The following is a 23,045-nucleotide window of genomic DNA, read 5'->3' on the forward strand; positions in this document are numbered from 1 at the left end:
CTTTACCCTTGGTATTCTATACACTTACTTTTTTCTTCAGTAACCATTTACTGAGTAGTGAAAACAGAAGTGCTGAGGCAACCCAGCCACCTTAAGGAGATTATTCATCTTAAATTACGCTGAACTGGAACTAGAGAATTCCAAGAACTATGGCATTATCAAATAACTCAGTTGATACCCTAGCGCATTGAAGCTGACTAATATATGGCAGCTCCGTATTTTTAGAAACTGGGTTCTCCCATACAGTGCAAGAGGAATCTTTAAATTAATATTGTTTTAAAATTTCTTCTAGAAATCTTCTAATATGCTTCTATGAGTCTTGGATTGAGAAATTAAAAGGCAAAAGGAGACAATAACACTGGACTTCTATAGCAGTATTTCTCATTTATTCAACCAAGTCTTTCTGTCTTTGTGCATCTGTCTGTCTGTCTGTCTCTGGGTGTGTAGCTTTGAATCAGTTTTGACATCTGGTGACCGCTGGATTAGTTCCTGCAGTTTTCTTGGGAAAGTTTTTAAAAGTGGTCTGCCATTGCTGAGGATTGAGAGTGACTGGCCCAAGGTCACCCAGCTGGTTTTGTGTCTAAGCGGGAGTAGAACTCTTGATCTCCTGGTTTCTAGCCTGTTGCCTTAACCAGTACAGTGCACCATTTGTTGTTGTTGTCAGGACTTTTTTTCTCATAGAACGCTCAGAACGGTGTTCCAGCACCTTTTTTTTGCAAAAAAGAAAAGCAAAAAAACCCCTCCCTCTATTGCCTTTCGAAAACCTATTGCAGGAGTAGGCAATGTTGGCTCTTTTTTATGACTCGTGGACTTCAACTCCCAGAAATCCTGAGCCAGCCACGCTGAGGGGAAAGAGAAAGGTTTCCAAGCTGAGCCATGGTGGCTCAGGAATTCTGGGAGTTGAAGTCCTTGAGTCATAAAAGAGCCAAGGTTGCTTACCCTGCACTAGAGGAGGACATTAAAATTATTTACAAGGTTTCTTCTTTAGGAACTAAACTTTTAGAATCTAAAACAGCTAATTGAAAAAAGCCAACAGGAAAGAAACTCACATTTTTCATCTGCTTCTGTCTTTTGGAAGGTAAAATTAGATAACAAAATAATCTATTTCCTATGTTAACATCTCTGCAATGAAATCAATAAAGGTAACAGGAAAGAAATGAGAAACATTTTTGTCAATGTAATATGTCTAATTTTGCTGATGCTAAAAAAAATAGTATCTTTTGTACACTCTTGGGGTGAGGTGTCACCAATATTCCAATGATACCCAGTTGTTTATCTCCACCCCGAGCCAACCCAGTGATGCCCTTAATGTGATGTCCCGGTGCCTGGAGGCGGTGCGGGTCTGGATGGGAAGGAACAGGCTCGGGCTGAAGCCCTCCAAGACTGAGTGGCTGTGGATATCGGCATCTTGTACTGTCCACCAGGTTCCATCTCTTCTGATGGGGGGGAGCTATTGCCCCCCTCAGAAAGGGCCTGCAACTTGGGTGTCCTCCTGGATTCATGGGTTAATTTGGAAGATCATCTAACTGCCGTGACCAGGGGGGCTTTTGCACAGGTTCGCCTGGTACACCAGTTGTGCCCCTTTTTGGACCGAGATGCCCTATGCACGGTCACCCGTGCCCTTGTCACCTCTCGCCTGGATTACTGCAATGCTCTCTACATGCGGCTGCCCTTGAAGTGTGCCCGGAGGCTTCAACTGGTGCAAAATACAGCCACGAGGGTGCTTATGGGAGTATCTCGATACTCCCATGTTACACAACTCCTGCGCAAGCTGCATTGGCTTTTGGTTGCCCTCCGGGTACGATTCAAGGTGCTGATAATCACCTTTAAAGCTCTACATGGCTTAGGCCCAGGGTACTTGCGAGACCACCTGCTGCCAATGTCAACCTCCCATCACCCGGTCCGCTCCCACAGAGTCGGCCTCCTCAGGGTGCCGTTGGCCAGGCAATGCCGGCTGGCGATCCCCAGGGGGAGAGCCTTCTCTGTGGGCGCACCGACCCTCTGGAACGAACTGCCTCCAGAGCTCTGGATGGCCCCTGACCTTCGGTCCTTCCGCCGTGACCTAAAGACCTGGTTATTCCAACAAGCGGGCCTGGACTGATCATAGTTTTTAAATTTGGTTTTTTATTGGTTTAAACTGTTCTTATTCCCCTCATATTGTTTAATCCTCTTTTAATTTTTGTATTTATATCTTTTACCTTTTTATTGTTGTGAGCTGCCCTGAGTCCTCAGGGAGAAGGGCAGCATATAAATTTAATAAACCTAAACCTATTTCGAATCTATAACCATCTATTACAACTAAACCACTTTAAATTAAACAATTCTTAAGAATGAAATATTCTTAATTTGGACTTTACTTTTATTGTTTGGACTGCTGTGTGTTTTGAAAAATAGATTATTTAGAATCTAGTTATGTTGCACTTCAGTCTTTAAATATATGATGTTTTCCATGGTGAGCTTAACATCAATAACAACATTTATTAAAAAGACTAAAATAATTTCTGGCGGTATTATCTGTACATTAAAATTTTGTTTAGTCACAATCTTTCACTTTTCACATTCTGGACAAGTAGTGGTCATGTATCCTAGCAAAAGATGTTACATATGTGCATAAGCGTAGTCAGTATCATATGTCTTTTTAAAAATATCAAACATTCAAAGAAAAAAATAAGTCCAAAATATCTGTATTACATCCAGAAATGCCAACTATGCAACCAATATTTCTCATCCATAACTATGGCACCCTAAGGATACCTGTATACATGCAAGTGCTTCTCTGGGATCAGTAACGCAGCAGGGATTGCTTTTTCCTTCCAGTAACAGATTGCTGGAAAATACCAAACATGGCCTTGAGAATTCCAATGTTCGTTACAAATTTTTCTGGATGTGGTTGGAAAGAGGCCTAGAAATGCCAGCACAAATACATCACACTTGCTGAATGTGCACACACAACTAATTACAATCTTCAATTATATGTGATATATCTAAAATGAGATGGGCTGTCTCAACTGCAACTTGCAAAGTGTTCCGTTTTGCGGCAAAACAATCCAGGACAAGTTGATTAGCAGAGCTTAGAGAGGACTCATTAACACAATTTTTGGGAAGGAAAGAAACAGAAGGACAGTTTAACATCTTCCAGTTGATGTTATGTTATGTAACATCTTCTGGGAGTTGAAGTCCACGAGTCATAAAAGAGCCAAGGTTCCCTAAGCCTGGCCTATTGGCTTTCGAAAGCCAATAGGAATTGCTGCTGAGTGCACCAAAAGACCTACCCGGCAAACGTTGCACAGGCAAGTTGTCTGCAGCGAAGGCAGGAACTTTGCACCTCTCCCTGCTGCCCAACTACACCATCTCAACTAGGTAAGTAAGATATTATTTGCAAATAGGATGGCAATAAACAATTTAGGCTGCATTTACATCACGGCTTTTCAACCTTTTCAGAAATTGTACCACTTTTAGGACATGACAATATTCAAGCACCACCAGTGCTTAACAAGGTGTCAAAAACTTGATGACTAAAAAAAGGGGGGGTATTTTGGGTTTCATTGGTTAGATTCACTTATTGTTATACAAATGGCTAGCTTACAATATTATAGAAAAGCAAAAAGTTGAGGTTCAATATTAATGCTTCCTTCTACTCCTGTGACAGAGGAAGTCAGAAGTCAGTGCCTTTTCTTTTTCCCTTCTCCCCCTCACTTTTCCCTTTTTCTCTCACCCTTCGCTCACAAAAGCCCCTCCACTCACTCACACTTTGCTCACAAAAGCCTCCAGTTGCTCTCACTCACTCCACCGTCTCTTTCAAAGGCACCTCATTCAGTCTCTCCCCCACTCACTCTGTCCCTTTCAAAGGCCTCTTGCTCATTTACTGCCCTGTCGCTTCCAAACGCCATTTACTTGTTCACTTACTTAGTGCCCTGTCGCTTCCAAATGATTCCAAACGCCACTTGCTCACTCACTCACTTACTGCATTTGGAAGCAGCGGGGCAGTATGTGAACGAGTGCCGGTGCCGGAAGCCATCAGCTGTTTGGTGCCGGAGACCACTGCCACGAGGAATACAGCTCTGGGTCGGGCTTTGGAGCAGCTCCAGGTGGGGGCTCAGCAAGGGTCGCGGTGTGGCAACTGCGAGGAGGGGAATCCCCACGGCGGCTATGGGGAGGGGAATCCCTGCGGCATGTGGCTCTGAGCCGCACGGGTGAGGGTGCAAAAGATGGGCGGCGACGCCATAGCAAGACAACGGCATTTCTCCCAGTGACAGCACCTCTGAGTTCTGGCACCTTTTTTTTTTTTAGAAAAAAAGCACTGGTTGTTGTTAGTTGCAAAGACATGTCTGATCCATCGCCACCCCATGGACAACATTCCTTCAGGCCTTCCTGTCCTCCTCCATCTTCTGGAGTCCATTTAAGCTCACGCCTATTGCTTCAGTGACTCCATCCAGCCACCTCATTCTCTGTTGTCCCCTTAGGGAGCATCAATTCTGATCCAACTTACAGCCCTGGAAAAGAGTTAAGAACTTCTCCTATGGTGTCCATCTATCTATCTATCAATTTGTATAGCCATTTCTTACCAAAAGCATCTCTGGGTGGCATACAACAATCAGAAAAAAAGCCACAGATATAAAAAATACAAAAATCACACTAAAAGAGATACAAACCCTAAGGGAAGAGAGGATAAAAATAATCAGCTAAGCAATGGAGTCTCCAGTCTCCAGTTCGCTGGGAGCCTCAAGCCTGATAACATAAACCAGGTCTTGAGGGCCTTCCAAAATGTCAGAAGGGGTGGAGCTAATCTAATTCCAGGAGGAAGACTATTTCATAAGATGGGCGCCATGATAACGAAGGCACATCTACTAAGACCCACATAATGTAGATCCGTAGGGATGGTACCTTCAGCATGCCTTCTTTGCCAGATCTAACGGGGTGGGCTATGAAGGGCTTTAAAGGTCAAAAACAATACTTCGAATGCAACTCAGAAGCAAACTGGTAGTCAGTGCAGCTTGTAGACTAGAGATGTAATATACACATAACTGCCTGCACTGGTATCTGTTATTACTCAATCCATCACCATCATTGCACTGTTCCCCCACTGGGACCTCAAGCCAACTGACAGAGTCACGTCTTCAGGCCCTTACGAAAAGATAGGAGGGTTGTGGCCAACCTCACATTGAAGGGCAAAATGTTTCAGAGGGCAGGAGCCACAGCAGGAGGCCCCTGGGCCCTTCCTCCTGGGCCCCTCCAGCCAAAATAATCAGGCTGATGGGACCTGCAGCTTGCCCCCTCCGCCAGCATGAGTCGTACGTGCCAATCCCAGTGGGGTGAGATGGTCCCTTAAGTAACCTGGACCCATGTCGTGAAGGGCTTTAAACCAACAATTAAATTGCAATCTTTTGCCAAATTATTAGCATTCCTTTCACAAATTTTGTGTGTGTGTGTGTGTGTGTGTGTGTGTGTGAGAGAGAGAGAGAGAGAGAGAGAGAGAGAATGTGTCTGTAAGCATGTGCACATGCCTACATATCTGTTTTTTACTTCTGATGTCTGGCCAGGTTTTTCCAAAGTAGTTTGCGTTCTTCTGCTTCCTAGGGATGAGAGAGAATGACTGGCCCAAGATGACTCCGCTGGCTTTGTGCCTAAGGTACAACCAGAATTCATGGTCTCATGGTTTCTAGCCTGTTGCTTTCACCACAACACCAAATGGTTCTCAGTTACTCAAATAGAGAAAAACTATTTCTGTCACTATTGCTTTTATGGGGAAAAAAATCTGACTGGACATATGCTTTAACCCTTTTTGAACTCAACTACCAAGATTTAGATGTTAGAAATATTTAGTTGACTATCTGTACCATAAAGCCTGAGGGTGATATCGCTAGTTGAAAGAAACTTAATGCTTTCTAAACATTTTCCTGGGTCATAGTTTGACTTCACATTGCCATTCCTTTGCTTTTGTTAGCATGCAGGTAAATGGGAATACAACTTTGAGGTAAGCATTTAGAAACTGGTAATCCCCGTGATTGATTTTAGTTTAGGATTTCACTTGTTTACTGCTTTTATTATATATATATGGCCTTTGTTTAGTTGTAGACTGTTTTATAAGTATAGATTCTCCATTTCCTGCTCCATCATGTAGCAGGATGCTGGTAGTTGAAGTTAATTGTGTTGTAGCATGTTTCATTTTTTAGGGAATAGAAAAAGGAAGAATACATGATACAGATGCGCAGATAAAAGGAGAAAATGTCATTTCTCAAAATATTTGAGGATTGTCCTTTCTTTAAAAAAAATTACTCAGAAATGTATTCATTGTGAACAGTCACACCAACAAAGTTCGTTTCTGTCTTTTTCCTGCACCTGCAAAATGAATGAAAAAGATCCAGTTGCAGTTGATATTGCATAATAAATCTTTCATGAGGCACACTATATCAGAACATTGGGATATGTATTTGTGAGAATCAAATTAATCAGAGCACTACATTTGCAAAGAACACAGGAAGATAGGAAAGCAATATGTGTTTACCATTGGCAATATACAAGGTCTTTTAATTTAATTCTCAGGATGGTTACAAACCGTGTTTTGTACTTTTCCTGAAACCTATTCAGATGAGGAGTCATTGTTATTTTGAGTGACTGGCTGCTACTTCCATTAGACAGTGAGTGTAATAATCCTTGTGAGGTATGCTCTGACAGGCTCGATTAGCTGGTTCCAACCAACCTTTTTACATTATTTTGATAATTGAAAAGGTTTCTGCTGTATACATTAAATATTGTTATAAAATGTTTTTGATGTATTAATGTTTTAAAGTTATGGATATCAGTCCATTAAGATTTGGGTAAATTGGTTCACGATTCAGAACTGTTTACGTTCAATAAGACTCGTTTTATTTGTAAAATGAAAAACTAATCATTTCACGGGTTCATTGTTTTCTTCCAAATTGGCAGGACTGAATAAAAGCTAATAATAGGAGTTTGCATGGATTTGAGATAAGTTTAGCTGCACTGCATGCAGATAAAATTCCCTGTAGTCAGAATTTTTGAATGTATTCTCTTTTAATTGAAAATGTTTTGCAATGCCATTCTTTCTTTTTTTCATCCATAACTGTTTGATTTGCTGAGTATGTGTTTAATAAATATTGATATTCAAGACTACTAAATCTTCATTTTTTCCCATTCTGCATTTATTTTCTATTAGTAGAAAACAGAAGGGAAATGACTATGCATCTGAGATACATAATGAAAATTGATATTCCAGTTGCTCACTCAGAGTGAGCAATTTTTTTAGTTGTTCTCCATGCTAGTACATTCTAATTACAAAAATTAAATAACAGGCATTAACTAGTACATATTTTATGTTAAAATATTAAATAAATGTTGCGTTCAAGCACAGCTGTACATTTTTTTTTTAAATGTATTGCTGGTTTCAACTGAGGAAGGATGCCACTTTTTAAAAAATAGATCTTCCTTCAAAATAAGAAAGGCTGTGCAAACTTACGGTTATAGGTCAGAATATTGATAATAAATAGGAGTAATGTATATATACAGTTAAATGCAAATATAGTGTAAAAGCATAGAGATGGATAGATTTTTACCCACTACAACATCTCAATGATTTATTGGTGATAAGATCTATTTCCATACTGCCAGCTGTCAGCAGTTCGAGTCTCATCAGCTCAAGTTTGATTTCAGCCTTCCATCCTTCCAAGGTCGGTAAAATGAGGACCCAGATTGTTGGGGGCAATAGGCTGATTCTGTAAACCTAGTGGATTGACAGCACCATGAGACACTAATTTTAATGGGAAAAAATAGAATTAAAAGCATATGAATTAAAAGCATATTGTTGCACAAGTCAGAAGGGGCAAAGAAATAACCAAAGTAATGAATTAAGAAAAAGCAGAAGAGGTATAAGTCCAGTGCCCTAATCATCTTTGTCGCTCTTCTCTGGACTCTTTCTAGAGTATAAATATGTTGATTTATGTTAATGTTTTATGAAATCCATGTAAATACTAAGACTTTCAAAATGATGACTTAAGCTGTGTGAATATAAGGTACTTATATTGTAGTTCATTTACCTTTTCATTGCCGTAGATCGGATAGGGAGGTTTACCCTTTTGCTTCAAGGTTTCTACTTGTTTTTTTTTCTACTTCATGATTTCTACTTGCCATTTTTCTGTCTCACAGACATACACCTTTCTTCATGTTATTACCCAGTCTTGTTTGACTGTAAGCAGGATAGAAGATGACATTCATGGTCCCACCATGGAGCCTTGTAATGACAGCCCTTTTCAGAAGTGGTTGTTGAGAAACTATACTCGGCTGGAGGTTTTTAGGAACTTATTTAAAAGCTCCACCGATTATTTCCTTTAGTAGATGCCTAGAGGTAGGTATCATGAAGATAAGTAAATAATAAATAAATAAATAAATATGATAGCTTTATTTCTTTCTCACCCTCCCTCCTAATTACTACTGTAAAGTCCAGTATTGAGGTAAACATAGCTATATAACAACTGCATTTTTTTTCTTCTGTGGTGTAGTTCTTTCTTTTCTTTTTTTTTTTTTTTTGCATACCTTACTTAATTCTAAAAACTGATAAAAGTCTGGTTGTTTTGCATTACCTTAAAGCACCTATTTTTAATAAATAGCATCTAAGTACCGTATTTTTCGGACCATAAGACGCACTTTTTTCCCAAAAGTGGGGGGGGGAAACGAGGGTGCGTCTTATGGTCCGAAGGTGATCTGTATGGCCAGCCTCAACCTCCGCAAGTGGAAAGTAAGGGAGATTGCCAGGAGCACGAATCGTCACGTGCTGAGAATGCAAATCGGCTGATCTCGCACTGCTGCAATCTGCCTCGTTTCAGCCTGCTTTCTCTTGTAGCAAGGGAAGCTGAAACCGAGCGAGGGAGTTTGCAGGAGCGCGAGATCGGCCGATTCGCATTTCTGGCAATTTCCCTCACTCCGTTTCACACACGGACCATTTCCTATTGCACAAAGACCAGCAAGGTGAGTGGCTCAGATTTTCAGTGGGAAAACGAGTGAAAGCAAACAGAGGGCCAGCTGCATTTCTGAGAAGAGATCCCGTTTAACATCTGGTAAACAATCTGGAACTGCAATTCAGAGAGAAGGAAGTCTGCACATCACAAGGAGCCACAAGTTTGTTTTAAGTGACAAGCAAAACAAATGAGCCTCAGTAAGTTGAGCCTGACTGGTAAAAAGTTCCCAAACTGTCCCTAATCTAGTTAGCTAAGTTTCATGTTCTTTTCTCTGCTGGGAAGAGTATGGAAGGAAGCCGTCAACCAAGTGAACTTTAAAAAGGGATCCATGGTTTTGTTTTGTTTCTTTAATTCCAGACAAAGTGAAAATTCTCAGGTTACATCTGCAATGGTGACAAACCACAAGCCATGCTTGCTTATAAATGTGTTAGCGGCCCAGCCATAGTTTTTGTCTCTACAAGACCCCCGCTGCAATCCTCTCTCGTAATTTCTCTGGGATGCAAAATAAAGAGTTGCTGGTACCCCATCTTGCGGGATTAGTGAAGGATAATTCAAACAATAACCCATGTAAAGTATTTCGAGTAACGCTCAGCATTGCCTGAAGTCCAATCCATTTAATGGCGACAGGAAGGAAGGAAGGAAGGAAGGAAGGAAGGAAGGAAGGAAGGAAGGAAGGAAGGAAGGAAGGAAGGAAGGGACAATGGGAGAGGGAGGGAGAGAAAGGGAGAGAGAGAGAAGGAGAATGATTTTTTTTCTTGTTTTCCTGCTCTAAAAACTGGGTGCGTCTTATGGTCCGAAAAATACGGTATTAAAGTGGGGAAAATCTTTGTGGCAGTAGCTATTGTTTGATCATCTACTGATTCACAGCAGATCAGGCCCCTTTGGGGGTTCAAATGCTGCCCAACATTTAATCCAGTCCAGTTATATAGCACAGCAAATGAAAGAACTGTTGGATTATAGCTAGAGAACTCAGGTTTGAGTCCAGACCTACTTAATGAAAATAAGGCCAGTCACTCCCTCTTGGTCTAAGCCAGGTGCCTCCAAACTTGGCAACTTTAAGACTTGTGGACTTCAACTCTCAGAATTCCTCGCCCAGCTAAGCTATGCCACTTAGTCACACTTCTTACTCCAACCCTATAAAGAGGATGGAGTGCTATTTACCATTTTCTGGAGGAAAAATGGTATAAAAATCTAACACAGAAGCCACCATTCCTGGCACTGATTCTGTGAATCTATGATTGGTACAATAGTAGTAGACAGCTAAATTACAGCACTATATAAAGAAGAGGTATGCTGTGTTTCTCAGTTTTTCACCAAATGTTGTTGTGTAAAGTGAGGTTTTGCCATGTTGATACTATCAAAGCAAATGTTATTTATCACTTCTATTAAAATTTATGTATTCAACACTTTTATATGGCCATTCAGTGCACAGTGATTCCAAGCAGCTTACAACATTATTATTATTTCTAGTTGAAGTCCTTGGTTCAGTAAGAACAGTTTGGGAATTAGTTTACAATAAGTTTACCTAAGCAGAAGTTCTGCTGTACAGCTTTATAAATCATATGTTTCTTTCAAATTGAAACACCATTCTGCATAAAAATACCTTCAAAGAAGTTCTTGCCTCACATTTAGAACAATAAGTGCCAGTTGTAATTTAGTAAAACTATTAGAAGCCTTAATATCTCGATATTCAAAAGCAAGTCTCTCAGCCATTTTGAATCTTTCTTTCCCTTTTGACAAGAAACAAAATGCTCCATTTTGTCTGTGAAATGATGAGTGTATGTAGTCTCTATCGCTAGAGGATAATTCCAATAACCACTGTGGTAAAAAGAATGAGAATTGAGAATTGAGTCTGTCACAGAGCAAAATAAAAAAAATGCAGTTAAGGAAAATTTAAATTAAAATCTACTGTTAAGAAAAATGTAAAGTACTTTTAACTCTAGCTTATCTGAATTCATGTTGGAATCCACATTCAACTGGAATGAATGATGGCACAGCAACTGAAGAAATAAAAGCAAAGGATGAAGGCCTTTCTCAATAAACATGTAATTGCTCTGGAGGATTGCCTCACCATAACCCTGCCCTCTTACTGGAACATCTGCATTGGCTGTCACTGTATTGTACTATTTGGTCTATAGTATCAAACAATAATTTGTATAGCACAAGTCCAGGATATCTTGAGGAACATTTCTCAAGAGATGCTCAGTTTATGCAAACTGTGAAATCCATAAAGGAATTAATCTCCTAAATCAGATTGGCCTTTGTCAATGCCTTTGGAATTCAGTCCCGCTCACGGGTGGTTAATATATTTCCCTTCTGCATAGCAGTTACATAAGCTTGAAAATTTGCACTGCCTTAGGAATTCAATCCATGCTTTTTCAGTTGATCATTGTTCTACATATAATAATTGAGACCATGTTTTGATGTTTGGTTTTTAAACTATGTTGTGGAACTGTTGTGTATGCCACCTGGATGCAGTATTTGAAAAGCAGCCTTGTAATACTGTAAGTAAATACAATAAAAATAAAAAATTGTATACCGTATTTTTGTGGTAGATAGAAATGTGTTGCATAGCGTTTTTGATAGTGATAATGGTCAATTTTATGTACTTGTTTACAAAGTGCCTGTTTCACTGTACAAGAATTACATTAGAAAGAATACAATCCCCATGGATATGTTAGCACTATAATTTTTTGCCAGAGCATTTCAAAATATTATTTTAATGTCAATTATATCTCATTATCCAAAATAAGTCATAATAGAGGAACCCCATACAATATATACACACACATTGCTATTCATTACAATGACATCTTTGTTCTTTTGAAAGGTCCTGTTTGACTAAGACAAAAAGGGCTAAAATATAGTGTTTTGAGTCATTAAATATCTTGAATATGCTGAAAAACTTTAATCTGGTTCTAAATAATGAAAGAAATTACAGATTAAGTGGTTTTGTGGCTGATATTTTTCTAATGTAATTGATCGTTGGCCAAAAAAAAGGAAATTTTTGTAATAGCATTACATAATGATAGAACGGTAGGAATAGGTACTTATAGAAAGCCATTGAAATATTCAACATGTTTTTTTGATGTAAAATTCTACAACAAATACAAAGAAACAGCTGGTGAAATATTAGGTTTATATTTGATTTGGAATCCAGAAGAGAGTCATGAAGCCTGTAATTCAACTAATTCTAATATATGGTACTTTCATTGTTCTGAATTATTTCTTAAAGCCTTTTGGCATTCTATTATATGTACATCTTAGAGGAAATAACCTATCACAACGGGCTACATAATATGAAATAGCCTTAAGTGATTTAGTATAATAGATGTGTTTCACTGGGAATTTCACAGCAGTCTGTTTAAAGGTATAGCACAAGCCATCTTCAGCCCAGTTTAGCATGAAATTCAGTGTAATGCAAAATGTTAGAAGTTTGTGCAATTTCATCATTTCAACCATCTTAAGAAAACAGTTCAGTTTTAAAAAGTGTGGAGTCCTTGCACATAATGACATCTATAGAACATAGAATAAACCTTTTTTCCTAGAACATAGAATAACAGAGTTGTAAGAGTCCTTGGAGATCAAACTAAGATCTTGGGATTCTGAACAGAATTAACATTCTGTTTCCATGGAAGCAAACTGTTGCTTAATTACCAGGATCAATAATACTAGCTCTGCCTAGAAGAGAAAGGAATTAATCATTGATGTTAATTTAAACTTTTTTGAGGTAGGCTTTTTATTTCCCAAATCTTAAAATTCAGCTTTTGGAAAACATAAAAGCTCAATTTTTTCCAGAGTTTAACTTCACTTTGTTCTTCCTGTCTAATACTTTACAGATTGGAAATATCCAATACTGCACTTTTGGGAGAGCAGAAATATAAGCTAAATTTCACCAGTATATTTAAAAATATTATTGATTTTTTTCTTTTTTTAAAGAAAATTTTATTGGTTTTCTAGTTTTACATTTAAATATTGGAAAAGCAATGTCACGGCTGAGTTGGTCAATAATTCAATAACATACAAATAACTTTAGTACAGATCTCAAACTATTAAATTAAATGTTTCCCCTCTTTTCCCCTTAGTATTTACTGTCTCATCTTTAAATTAGTACAGTTCTTATCATATCAATTAAATAAAAAATAACTTTCTTGCTTTTATCAATAATTTTTAATTTATACATATCCTAGTTGTTTTAACATTCATTCTTTTTAGACCATCAATGCCCTGGTTAATTTTTCCCAATTTTTGTTTTCCCATTAATATTTATATTTCACATTTGATATTTATAATTTCCAAGTTTTAAATAACCCCAATTCCCTTTATCACAATTCATCACAAGATCTAATGTTCAGAATACACGTCTTATCTATTTGAGTTCTCGCCATCTTACATCAACTAATTAGTAATAGAATATAATATTCTTATTTTCTGGTAATTTCCAGATATCATAAATTTAGTAACCAAAATTCCTCCTATTTCAACATTTAATACTCCCTGTCTTTTTCTCTTAAATATCTAGTATCTCATATTTAAGCTAATAATTATTATTACCGCTAAGTAAAAAAAATTATTACATTAATCGATTGATTTTAGCATATATATGTATGTATGTGTGTGTGTGTGTGTGTGTTTATATATATATATATATATATATATATATATATATATATATATATATATATATATATATCTGTGTGTGTGTGTGTGTGTACCGTATATACTTGAGTATAAGCCGACTCGAGTATAAGCCGAGACCCCTAATTTTACCCCAAAAAAGTTATTGACTCGAGTATAAGCCGAGTATAAGTATAAGCTTGGCCCCTTCTTAGCAACATATCTATATTCTGTGCCACGACGAGCCGCTCGTTGACTCTGGCAGCATCCCGGAGCTGGCTCGGCCGCGGTTCGCAGGGTCCACTTATCAGGCTGCCAGGCTTCCTGGCAGCACATCCCGCAGGGAAGGTCTGCTAGGGAGGCGGCAGTCAAGCGTTGTTTCCCTCCTCGTGCGTGTGTGTGTGTGAGACCTGCGGGAACGGCTGGTAGAGGTGGCGGCAGTCCGGCGTTTCCCCCCCTCATGCATGCGTGCGTGTGTCAGACCCGTGGGAATGGCTGGTAAGGAAGCGGCGTCCCCCCCTCCTGTGTGTCGGGCCCACGGGGCTTGACACACAGAGAAACGCAAATGCCGGACTGCTGCCACCTTTACTAGCCATTCCTGCGGGTCTGACACACACACACACACACACACACACACACACACACGAGGGGGAAAAACAACGCTCAGCGCCCATTTTCTCGGCGAAGACTTCTTTCGGGGGATGCAGCCTCTGCCGCCCCTTTCTCTCAGCTGCCCAGCTGAGAGAAGGGGGTGACAGAGGCTGCATCCCCCGAAAGAAGTCTTCGCCGAGAAAATGGGTGGCAAGCTTACACCGCCCCATTCTCTCAGCGGAGGCTTGCAGAGGTGGCGGCGGAGCTGCGCGCGCAGCTCTCCAAACCACCGCAGCCCGTTTGGAGAGCTGCTGCCTTCGTCCATGTTTGATGAAAGCAGCAGCTCTCCAAACTGGGGGGGTGGAAGTTCTTTTTTTTTTGTTCACTGGAGTATAAGCCGAAGTGGATTTTTCAGCCCAAAAAGTGGGCTGAAAAATTCGGCTTATACTCAAGTATATACGGTGTGTGTGTGTATATATATATATATATGTGTGTGTGTGTGTGTGTGTTAAATGTTTGTTAAGCATTCATAATACACTTGCTTAGTCCCAGACACAGGACAAATCTTATTTCCTGTTTCAGCCTAGCCCAAGGCCATCTACAGGCAGTAGCCACAGCAGGGGCAGCTCATATTTGTGTAATTTTTTTATATATCTATATATATATATGTCTTGGCGTATTTGGGTCTTTTCCCGTGTAAGATTGAGGGTGTCTTGGCAACGTTTCAACGAGGTCCCACTTGTCATCTTCAGGCTGGTGTCTTCGGCTTCGTGCTTGTGCAAGCAAAGCCGAAGCCGAAGACACCAGCCTGAAGATGACGAGTGGGACCTCGTCGAAACATCACCAAGACACCCTCAATCTTACATGGGAAAGGACCCGAATACGCCAAGACCTACATACCTGTACCCGTGAAAATCTACGTGTATTACCTTTACATTTAAACTTTATAAGCAAATCAATGTTCAAATTTATTAATATTTATACTTCTAAGTTATAAATAACCAAAGTTTTCTTTATCTCATCTCATAACAATATCTAATATTTCAAAGTACACATCTTATCTATTTGAGTATATTCTATTTTAATTTGCATCAGTCAAAACCCCAATTTTCTTCAGTCTTATTCTAGCTTTCTTTCTTTGCCAAATCGTCTTCCATGTCCGTGCTTTAGAGTCATCAAACAAATCTCCTTGTATTGTTACATAGATTGTTTGACATAGAAAAAACCATATGGTTGCCATTTTTTTGAGAGGATTAACAAATCGTCTCTTTATTTTTCCATCTCAACGTAGTTGTCCTGAACTGTTTATCTTCTCGTCAGTCTGTTGTTCTTCTTGATCCTCAGGTTCTTTCTGATTTATGTCGAAAGACTTTTCCTTTTTCCATATTGTCAGTCCCTTTTCTGGGTTTTCTATTGACTGTGTTTGTTGATTAGTTGAATCTTCTGTCATAATCTTTAATTGTTCCACCTTTTCTGTTATATTCTGTGTAGTTGATTTTTCAGATGTAATCAAAGTTTGAGTTTGTATATCTGGGCTGAAATCTTGTTCTTTTCTGTAACCTCTTATTTCATCAGTAGCTGTAAGAATAGTTTGATGAATTGCTTTCAACAGAGAGAATCTGTTCCTGATCTTCATCCATATTTTCTTAGTAATGTATTAGGTTAAAAGATTTACAATCAGAGAATGCAAAAAAAAGATTTTGTCACTAAATAAGGAACACAGCTGGGCCAGCTGATGTTCAAGGTTGCATAAGTCGTGTCTATTGTCTGGACTGCTGGCCATGTCTCTTTTAAACAATAACAAATTGTAGTATCAGGTTTAGCCACAAGATGTCACCCCTACCTTTAAAAGTTTTCTTTTAAATCTGAAGTTTTTATAATCTTTTCAACTTTGCTTCTTTCTTATAAGTAAAAACCCTAATCTTCAATAAGCATAGAAAATCTTTTAGTCCACAAACTTTAAAAAATAGAATTCCAATTAGGATCAAGTTATTCTTTCAATGTTTTAAACTCCCCTGGATAGTCAATCGCCACTGTTTCTAGAGGGAGGGGTGAAATCTCCTTTCTCTCTCCACAGGGGGAAAAAGTACTTAAGGCAGCTTATGCAGATAAAGAAAATAGTTAGGATTTAAGCGAGGTAGATCTCACCCAGTCTCACCTGCGCTGCTTTAAAATTGCCTGGTGGTAAGTGTGACTTTGGCTGTCTGCAGCCTAGTGACGAGCCATATTGTTATGGCTGGTCTTTTGTCCGCCAGTTTGGAGGACTGCTTGGTCAAGCGGAACAGCTACCGCCCTCCCATGATCCAATGGGGATCACCTCCTTGCTGGTCACCCCTACAGGGCGACTTTCAACCCTTTCCATGGTCCCCCAGCAAAGCAAAACTGAACGCGGAAGACAGAGCTTGCCTTCCAGACGTCCATGGCGGCTGCCTCGGCAAACCAGAAGCCTATTGATTTTTTTTCTTTTTATGACCTTGTAATCCCTTGCTTTGGGGTGGGGTCAGAGTGACTGAATGGAGCTGAGCATTTAGTGGCTGGATGCCCTTCCTGAGGCCTACGCAGAGCTTGCAGCAGATATTTTCTCTTTGGGCCCTGATAGAGAAACATATGTTGCTGCCTAGAATTGAACTCTCAGCCTTCTCAGGGGGAGGTGAGAGTCTTCACCTTTAGCCACCACACCTCCCGAAAAATATGATTGAATAACATCAATATATTGATAGCAGATTGTTGCTGATTAATGATGGATAAGTGGAACAACTTACATCCTGCAGTGATACCTTTACTATTATTAAACAGCATCTGCCTATCCCAGGTCTTTGGAAAGGATTTGATAGTAGACAAAAAAGCTAAATCAAGTCTAAACATTTGATATACTATCATATAATCCATCTCCTCATTTCAAGTTCTAAAACAGCAGGATGAAAAATAAGGCAGAAATGTTTATAATTAATATAACAAATGATAGATTAGAGAATGCTCTGAAGACAAAATGCCGCTTTGATAGTCTAAATTGAACTAAGACCGATAAAGAGAGGAGATTGTTGGAATTTTCCTATGTAAATTGCACAAAGTATCTTCACAGAATTATGATTATGAGCATAATGGACTGCTTAATTTCTTCAAGGAAACATCCCCTGAACAGAAGGAGCTTCTGGTTTAATTACAATTAGATAATCCTTTTATTTTTAGCTCTTGAGTACCCTACTTCCAAAGGCTACACCACTTTCTATAGCAAAACATTTGTAGCACATTAACAATTGATCATTTTTTTTAATTATAGAAGGGCAACCTCATTATATGAGAAGGAGCTGCCATAAGAAAGGGGAGAAAAAGGCAAAAAACAAAAACCATGCTTCTTCCAACAAACTTAAAACAATTTCTGAAAGGAAATTCTAAGGCCATGTTTTTCAAGCTTGCTGATCAACTCGGAAAAATGCTTTAGATTAAAAAGCCTTTGAAATATTTTGTTTTTATAAACTTGCAGGATTAGTTTTCCCAAATGTAGAAGATGGACCAGTTGTTCTTTTCACCAGAAAGCTGACCAGTATCATAGAGTAGGTGGTAGAGCGGTTATTCTGCCAAAGGAATACATGTTAAAGCTTTCCTTTCGGCCTTGGAGCTTCAGCAGTCCAACTTCCTCCTGTCACTATATGATAAGTGGTCAGGAAGCTTCTGTGTGATTTCCCTCATGCCTGAACATGGTGGAGGAATTTGTTGACTAGCCCAAGTGACGCTGTCTTCTTTATTTGTTGGTTTTCTTGTTTGTTTTGCAGCGGCTGACCTTGAGACATGTGAACAGTAACCAGTGTCTGGATGAGCCCTCGGAGGATGACAAAATGGTTCCTACCATGAAAGACTGCAGCGAAAGCCGATCCCAGCAGTGGCTGCTACGTAACATGACCTTGGGTGCCTGAAGCCACACAGACTTTATGTCCTTCCTCGGACCTTGGAAGGGTCACACTTCACACAGAAGGATGTTCTTCTTCTCTTGTGGTCGGTGAAGAGAAAGGGTTTGGATGCTTGATTCAAAGCCCACATGCCAGAAAAACGTTTTTTTTTTTAAATTGCTTAAAAGCATGGTTGCACTTTTCTCTCTCTCTCTCTGATTTTTTTTTTTACAAGTCAGCTGAACACACGGATGCTTTACCCACCCTGGCATATACAGTATTATGAAGACACCGCAGTTTTGAGAAAAGGAGACTCCAGAAAAGGGTTACAAAGCGAAATTGCAAGAGGGGGGGAAGTGGCTTGCTGTGGGTTCTGTCCTGTAATATTGCTTGAAAGTGACAATGTTAAATGCCTTATGAAGCTCACTTGCATTGTGAAAGATGGTAACATTTGTTTTCCTCAATTGATGTACTTGTACCAGTCCTTCATGGTGACAAAGGAAGAATCCGTTGTTAATCTGCTGCCAACCCATTACCTATGAATAGCCCAGCTGAAAAGATTTCTCAGCAGTAAATTTCTGTATATATTGGATGTTTTTCATGTATAGTGTCAGGGGGGAAAAAAGTGGCATTTCTGTTCCTGAAACTTCTGTTAATATCCACAGAACTGAATGAAGGATATGCTGGTACTTGGAATGTGAAATCAAATTCACGGCCAAGGGAAGCATAAAGAAATGGGATTGATGATACCGACCAATGCTCTTTGCAAAATATAAGTCATTACAAGCATTGTAACACATTAGGCCAACTTCCGTAATCTTACATTAACAATTAATATAAAGGACAGCAAGAAATTTTATCTAAATCACACGAGATGCAGATAGAAGAACAGGTTTATGAGTAGACACAAGCTGATTTCAAGATTCTTGGTCCGTAGGCATAAATACCAGTAGGTCTAACCTGAAAATGTCAACAATGCAATGCAACCCCCTAATAATTATTAAGATATTATGATGAAGATGTATAACTCTTCAAAACATAGCAAGTTGAATTTTTAGCGTATGATAGCACCAAGTTCAGGACTAATTAAAAACTTGTCTAATAAACTTGTCTGTTTCGTATATGGAGGACATTGGATAAGATACAACTATCTCTATAAACGGTATTATTATTTTTTTAAGGGAAGGGGTTTTTTTGTCACATATCTCTATGCCAGGATGCAAGTAGGAACAAGGTTTATCCAGCATTGGAGTCTGTATCATTCTAGTGATGATTATTGGGTCAGAAAGTATATAAAATGTACTCATTTTTACCTGGACTTAATTTATTGCAGTTTGTTTTATCAACCCCAGGGCCATGCTATATTATGCTATATTGGGTAGTATGGACTGATCAATTCCACACCGCAATACTGAGACATTGAAACGACTTCTTTCAAGTTTCATTCTGGCATCTTGAGAAAATGAGATGGCTCACTACATGATACTGCCTTTATGTTGTTATTGCCTAACTGTTGATTTTGAATATGCTCATTTGTCTGCTTTTTCTATCCCAGAAGAGTTCTTCATGAATACTATATAAGTATGCTAGGAAAAATGTCCACATTTCAGCAGGATCAGAAGCAAAACAACATAAAAATATCAGCCTGGAAACCAAATCAGAGAGCCAGAGGGGCCGAGGCAGGCAGCATTCCCTAAAGAAGGGGAATGGTCTGATCAGCAGAGTCAGGCAAACAGAAGATGTATTCAAGGATGCAGGTAGTCCTTGACTTATGATCACACTTGGGACCAGATTTCCAGATATAAATCGTTACAGTTGTAAGTTGAGTTGTCCATGTGATTGGACCCAATTGGATGACTTTTTTTTTGCAGAGGTTAGGCAAATCACTGCAGTTGTTAAGGAAATCTGTAGTCATTTAGTGATTGCCACAGTCCTAAATGTGAACCCATTTGGTTTTGGCTTGACTGGGGGGGGGAGAGGAAACATTTTACAACACCCAGAATTGCTTTACAGGCCATAAAACACTTGCTATCGCAATTTAAAAAGTTACTAAGTGATTGATCATAATCTGAGGACTGCCTGTAAACTGATGTTAGCCAGATCTTTGACAAGTAATGCAGCCTTTTTAACTAAAGGGTACATGATCTCATTTGAAGTGTTTATTGCTTACCTGGGTCTACAACAGTCCAGGTGACACTTGGACAGGCTGGCTGTGGTTTCTGTATTGCCTATGTTAGGAGGACACAGAAGCAGCAAAGTTTAGGTTATCTGCAGCTTACCTTTTTGATACCCACCTGCCAAATTGACTGATAATATGGCAGCAGGCTTTGTTCTGGAGAAGAGAGCATCACTGTTCTCCTCCATAGGTTTTATCCCACAGACTGAGTAACAGAAAATCTCTTTTTGCATCCCACAGCAACTCTGGCGGCCGTGACCCTTGGGAGATCAGTAAACATTCAGGGATCATACTCCTCCAAATCCATCAAGTAAAGGGTTTTGTTCAAGCTCCTGTGACAGCAAGCTTAAATACATGGGGGAGGGGGGTCTAACTTATTTGCGAAAAAGAACATAAAATGGAACTTAATCCAGGGTAAGGAGTCATGAGCATAAGTCCTATACATAAAAAATTATAAATACAAATTATTCCCGAAGAAACGTGGCTTGCGCTAAACAGTGAGGAAGGTTACTGCAAAGCCAGAAATCTTCCAAAGGTTGGGTTGGAAGGGGGTCTTTGAAAGTTCACGTGCAAAGTTTGAGAGATGGGCAGTGGAACCATCAGGCGATCACTTCTCCAATTCCCACAATTCCAAGAAAGGCTCACTAGGAATTTTAGGGGCTGAATCCCAACACATTTCAACCCTGTGCCAGGATTTTGGGTTAAAGGAAGTAGTAGCAGGCAGATGGCTACAAGCAGAATTGAGACCATAGGTTCTGCTTTCACTTAACCCTACTGCTAATTCCAATTAAATGCCTCCTTGGAGCACCTCTTGGACCGCCACGTCAAATATCTACTTCATCCCGTCTTTTTAGTGAGCAAACAATAGGACACGGGAGATATGCCCCAGCATTATCATTATATTCCTAAACTTGTTAAGGCTAAAATCAAAGTTTTAATAATTAGTTTTACAGGATTGTACATTAGCTTGTAGTGTCCTCTCTCTCGGTGTTCTGTAGATCAATAAAATGTGTGCTGTTCCTCATTTGAATGGCATTGATTGCTCACTTTTTAAAGTCGCTTTATGATATCAGCAGTTGAGTTCAAATTTAAACATTTATGGGTTTGGTTTTGGTTTTGAAAATTTAAGTCAGGTTGCCTTTTCTCTCCCTGTGTGTAGATTAGAAACAGTGTCCTAATTTCATAGAAATGTGCCGAGGGATAATATGATAAATGTGAAAAATGATTTGAGTATAAATACTTAAAAACAAGGACAGTATTTAAGAAAAGCTAAAACTCTTGAGGAGGGAAAGATAGGTATATAAATTTTGAGCCAATGGAAATAAGTTCATTTTGTCTTCAGAGGCTGCTTCTGGACTGTTGAATCCAAGAATAGTATTTTTATCTAGCAACAGACAAGTAAAATAGCCTTTTAAAAGGTGATTAATACTGTACTGATATCGATATAGTCCAGCTTTTTTTACTTGAAATTAATGAGATCATATCTGATCATATAAATTTTAGTTGCATCTCATTTGTAGATGCTAAATACAGTCTCAAATGAGGCATATATTAGCGAGGGTGCTTAAGTGTAAAGCTATGAGTTAGGCTGAAATGGTTTAGGAAAGAAATTTGAAATAAATTTTATAACGTTACTGTCTTTTAAATCCTACTGCACCATTATAAAATAGATAAACACAATTTCAATAGGAAATCAGGCTTGCAATTAACTATTGTAATAGCAATATCTTGAAAATTCGAACTGTATTCCACAAACCATTATACACATATGCGCGGATGGACACTCTCCCACCTGTATTTTCCATTTATGGATAAATTTAAAAGTATGCTGCTAATACTGTATGAATGCATCTGGTAAGATTCAACCACATTAAAATGCTACTAAATAAATTGCTATTGTTTCATCTCAAGATGTTGACTGTGCTTCAGCAAAATGTTTTAGATTATGTGAATTAGTGTGAAAGTATTTTCAACACAGCTATATTTCTAAAGCCTCACTTTCATTTTTTCAAATAGACTAAAGTTGCCATTTGTCCCTTAAATGTTCAGGATAGCTGGGCCATTGATGTTCCAAACCTCCCTAGGCTTTGCATACATGGTAACAAACTTAAATTTGGCCAAAGTATGCATGCTGAGGGGTTTATAGCCAGTCCCACCTTCTGTTTGATGTGCTTCTGCGCTGTGCAAAATTACAAAATTTATCACATCCCTGTATCTTTAACTGCACATGGAAATATCTGAAGCATACACCCAAAAGGCATAATATGTGAGGAGGTCATTTAAAATGGCCACTGAGGTTTTTTTTTTAAAAAAAGTATACTTGATCATCCAATTTAGAGGGAGTATCCATTGGAAGAATTGCTCTTAAAACTTCCAACATTGCGTACTAGGGACACAATACATGTTACAATTCTAAGAGTGGGCTGTTTTCAAGAATTATCAATTTCAAATGTAATCATTATTAAATGTTAACTGCTGTAAATTTTCAATATTTATACATTTTGTAGAAATAAAATATGCCAGTTTAGTTTTATTCTTCTGGGTATTGTCGTTCTTAAGGGCATGAAATTAAGTTTTGCTCCCTGTCTCACACTGTACAGTAAGAATTTTACATCAGTGTTTTCCCCAGTATGTTGGCTGGGAATTTCTAGGAATTATAGTCTACACGTCTTAAAGTTGCTTAAGTTGAGAAGCCGTGGTCTATACCCACATATGTATGTGTGTAAATTAACTGTTAATGGGCAAAAAGATACCAGTTGCATAATCTAGCATTATGTGTATACACTTTGTGTGTATGCAGAC

The 23,045-nt window shown here is 38.9% G+C and overlaps 1 protein-coding gene across 4 annotated transcripts in view; it reads left to right on the forward strand.

The window, feature by feature from the left end:
* The window catches only part of GALNT13 (polypeptide N-acetylgalactosaminyltransferase 13), a 238,940-nt gene extending 216,164 nt beyond the window's left edge, over positions 1 to 22,776 (forward strand). For 2 of the 4 annotated variants that reach the window (XM_083350454.1, XM_083350457.1), the window contains 2 exons: positions 8,164 to 8,362; positions 17,954 to 22,776. In XM_083350454.1, coding sequence (XP_083206580.1) covers positions 8,164 to 8,349 — 186 coding nt within the window. In that variant the 3' untranslated portion in view covers positions 8,350 to 8,362; positions 17,954 to 22,776. Of the gene's footprint in view, positions 1 to 8,163; positions 8,767 to 17,953 lie in introns of those variants that run through there. The other 2 variants (XM_083350456.1, XM_083350455.1) reach the window with 2 other exon arrangements.
* Positions 22,777 to 23,045: the final 269 nt, after the last annotated feature.

Source organism: Vipera ursinii (genome assembly GCF_947247035.1).
Source record: "Vipera ursinii genome assembly, chromosome: 1".
Classification (NCBI taxonomy): Eukaryota; Metazoa; Chordata; class Lepidosauria; order Squamata; family Viperidae; genus Vipera; species Vipera ursinii.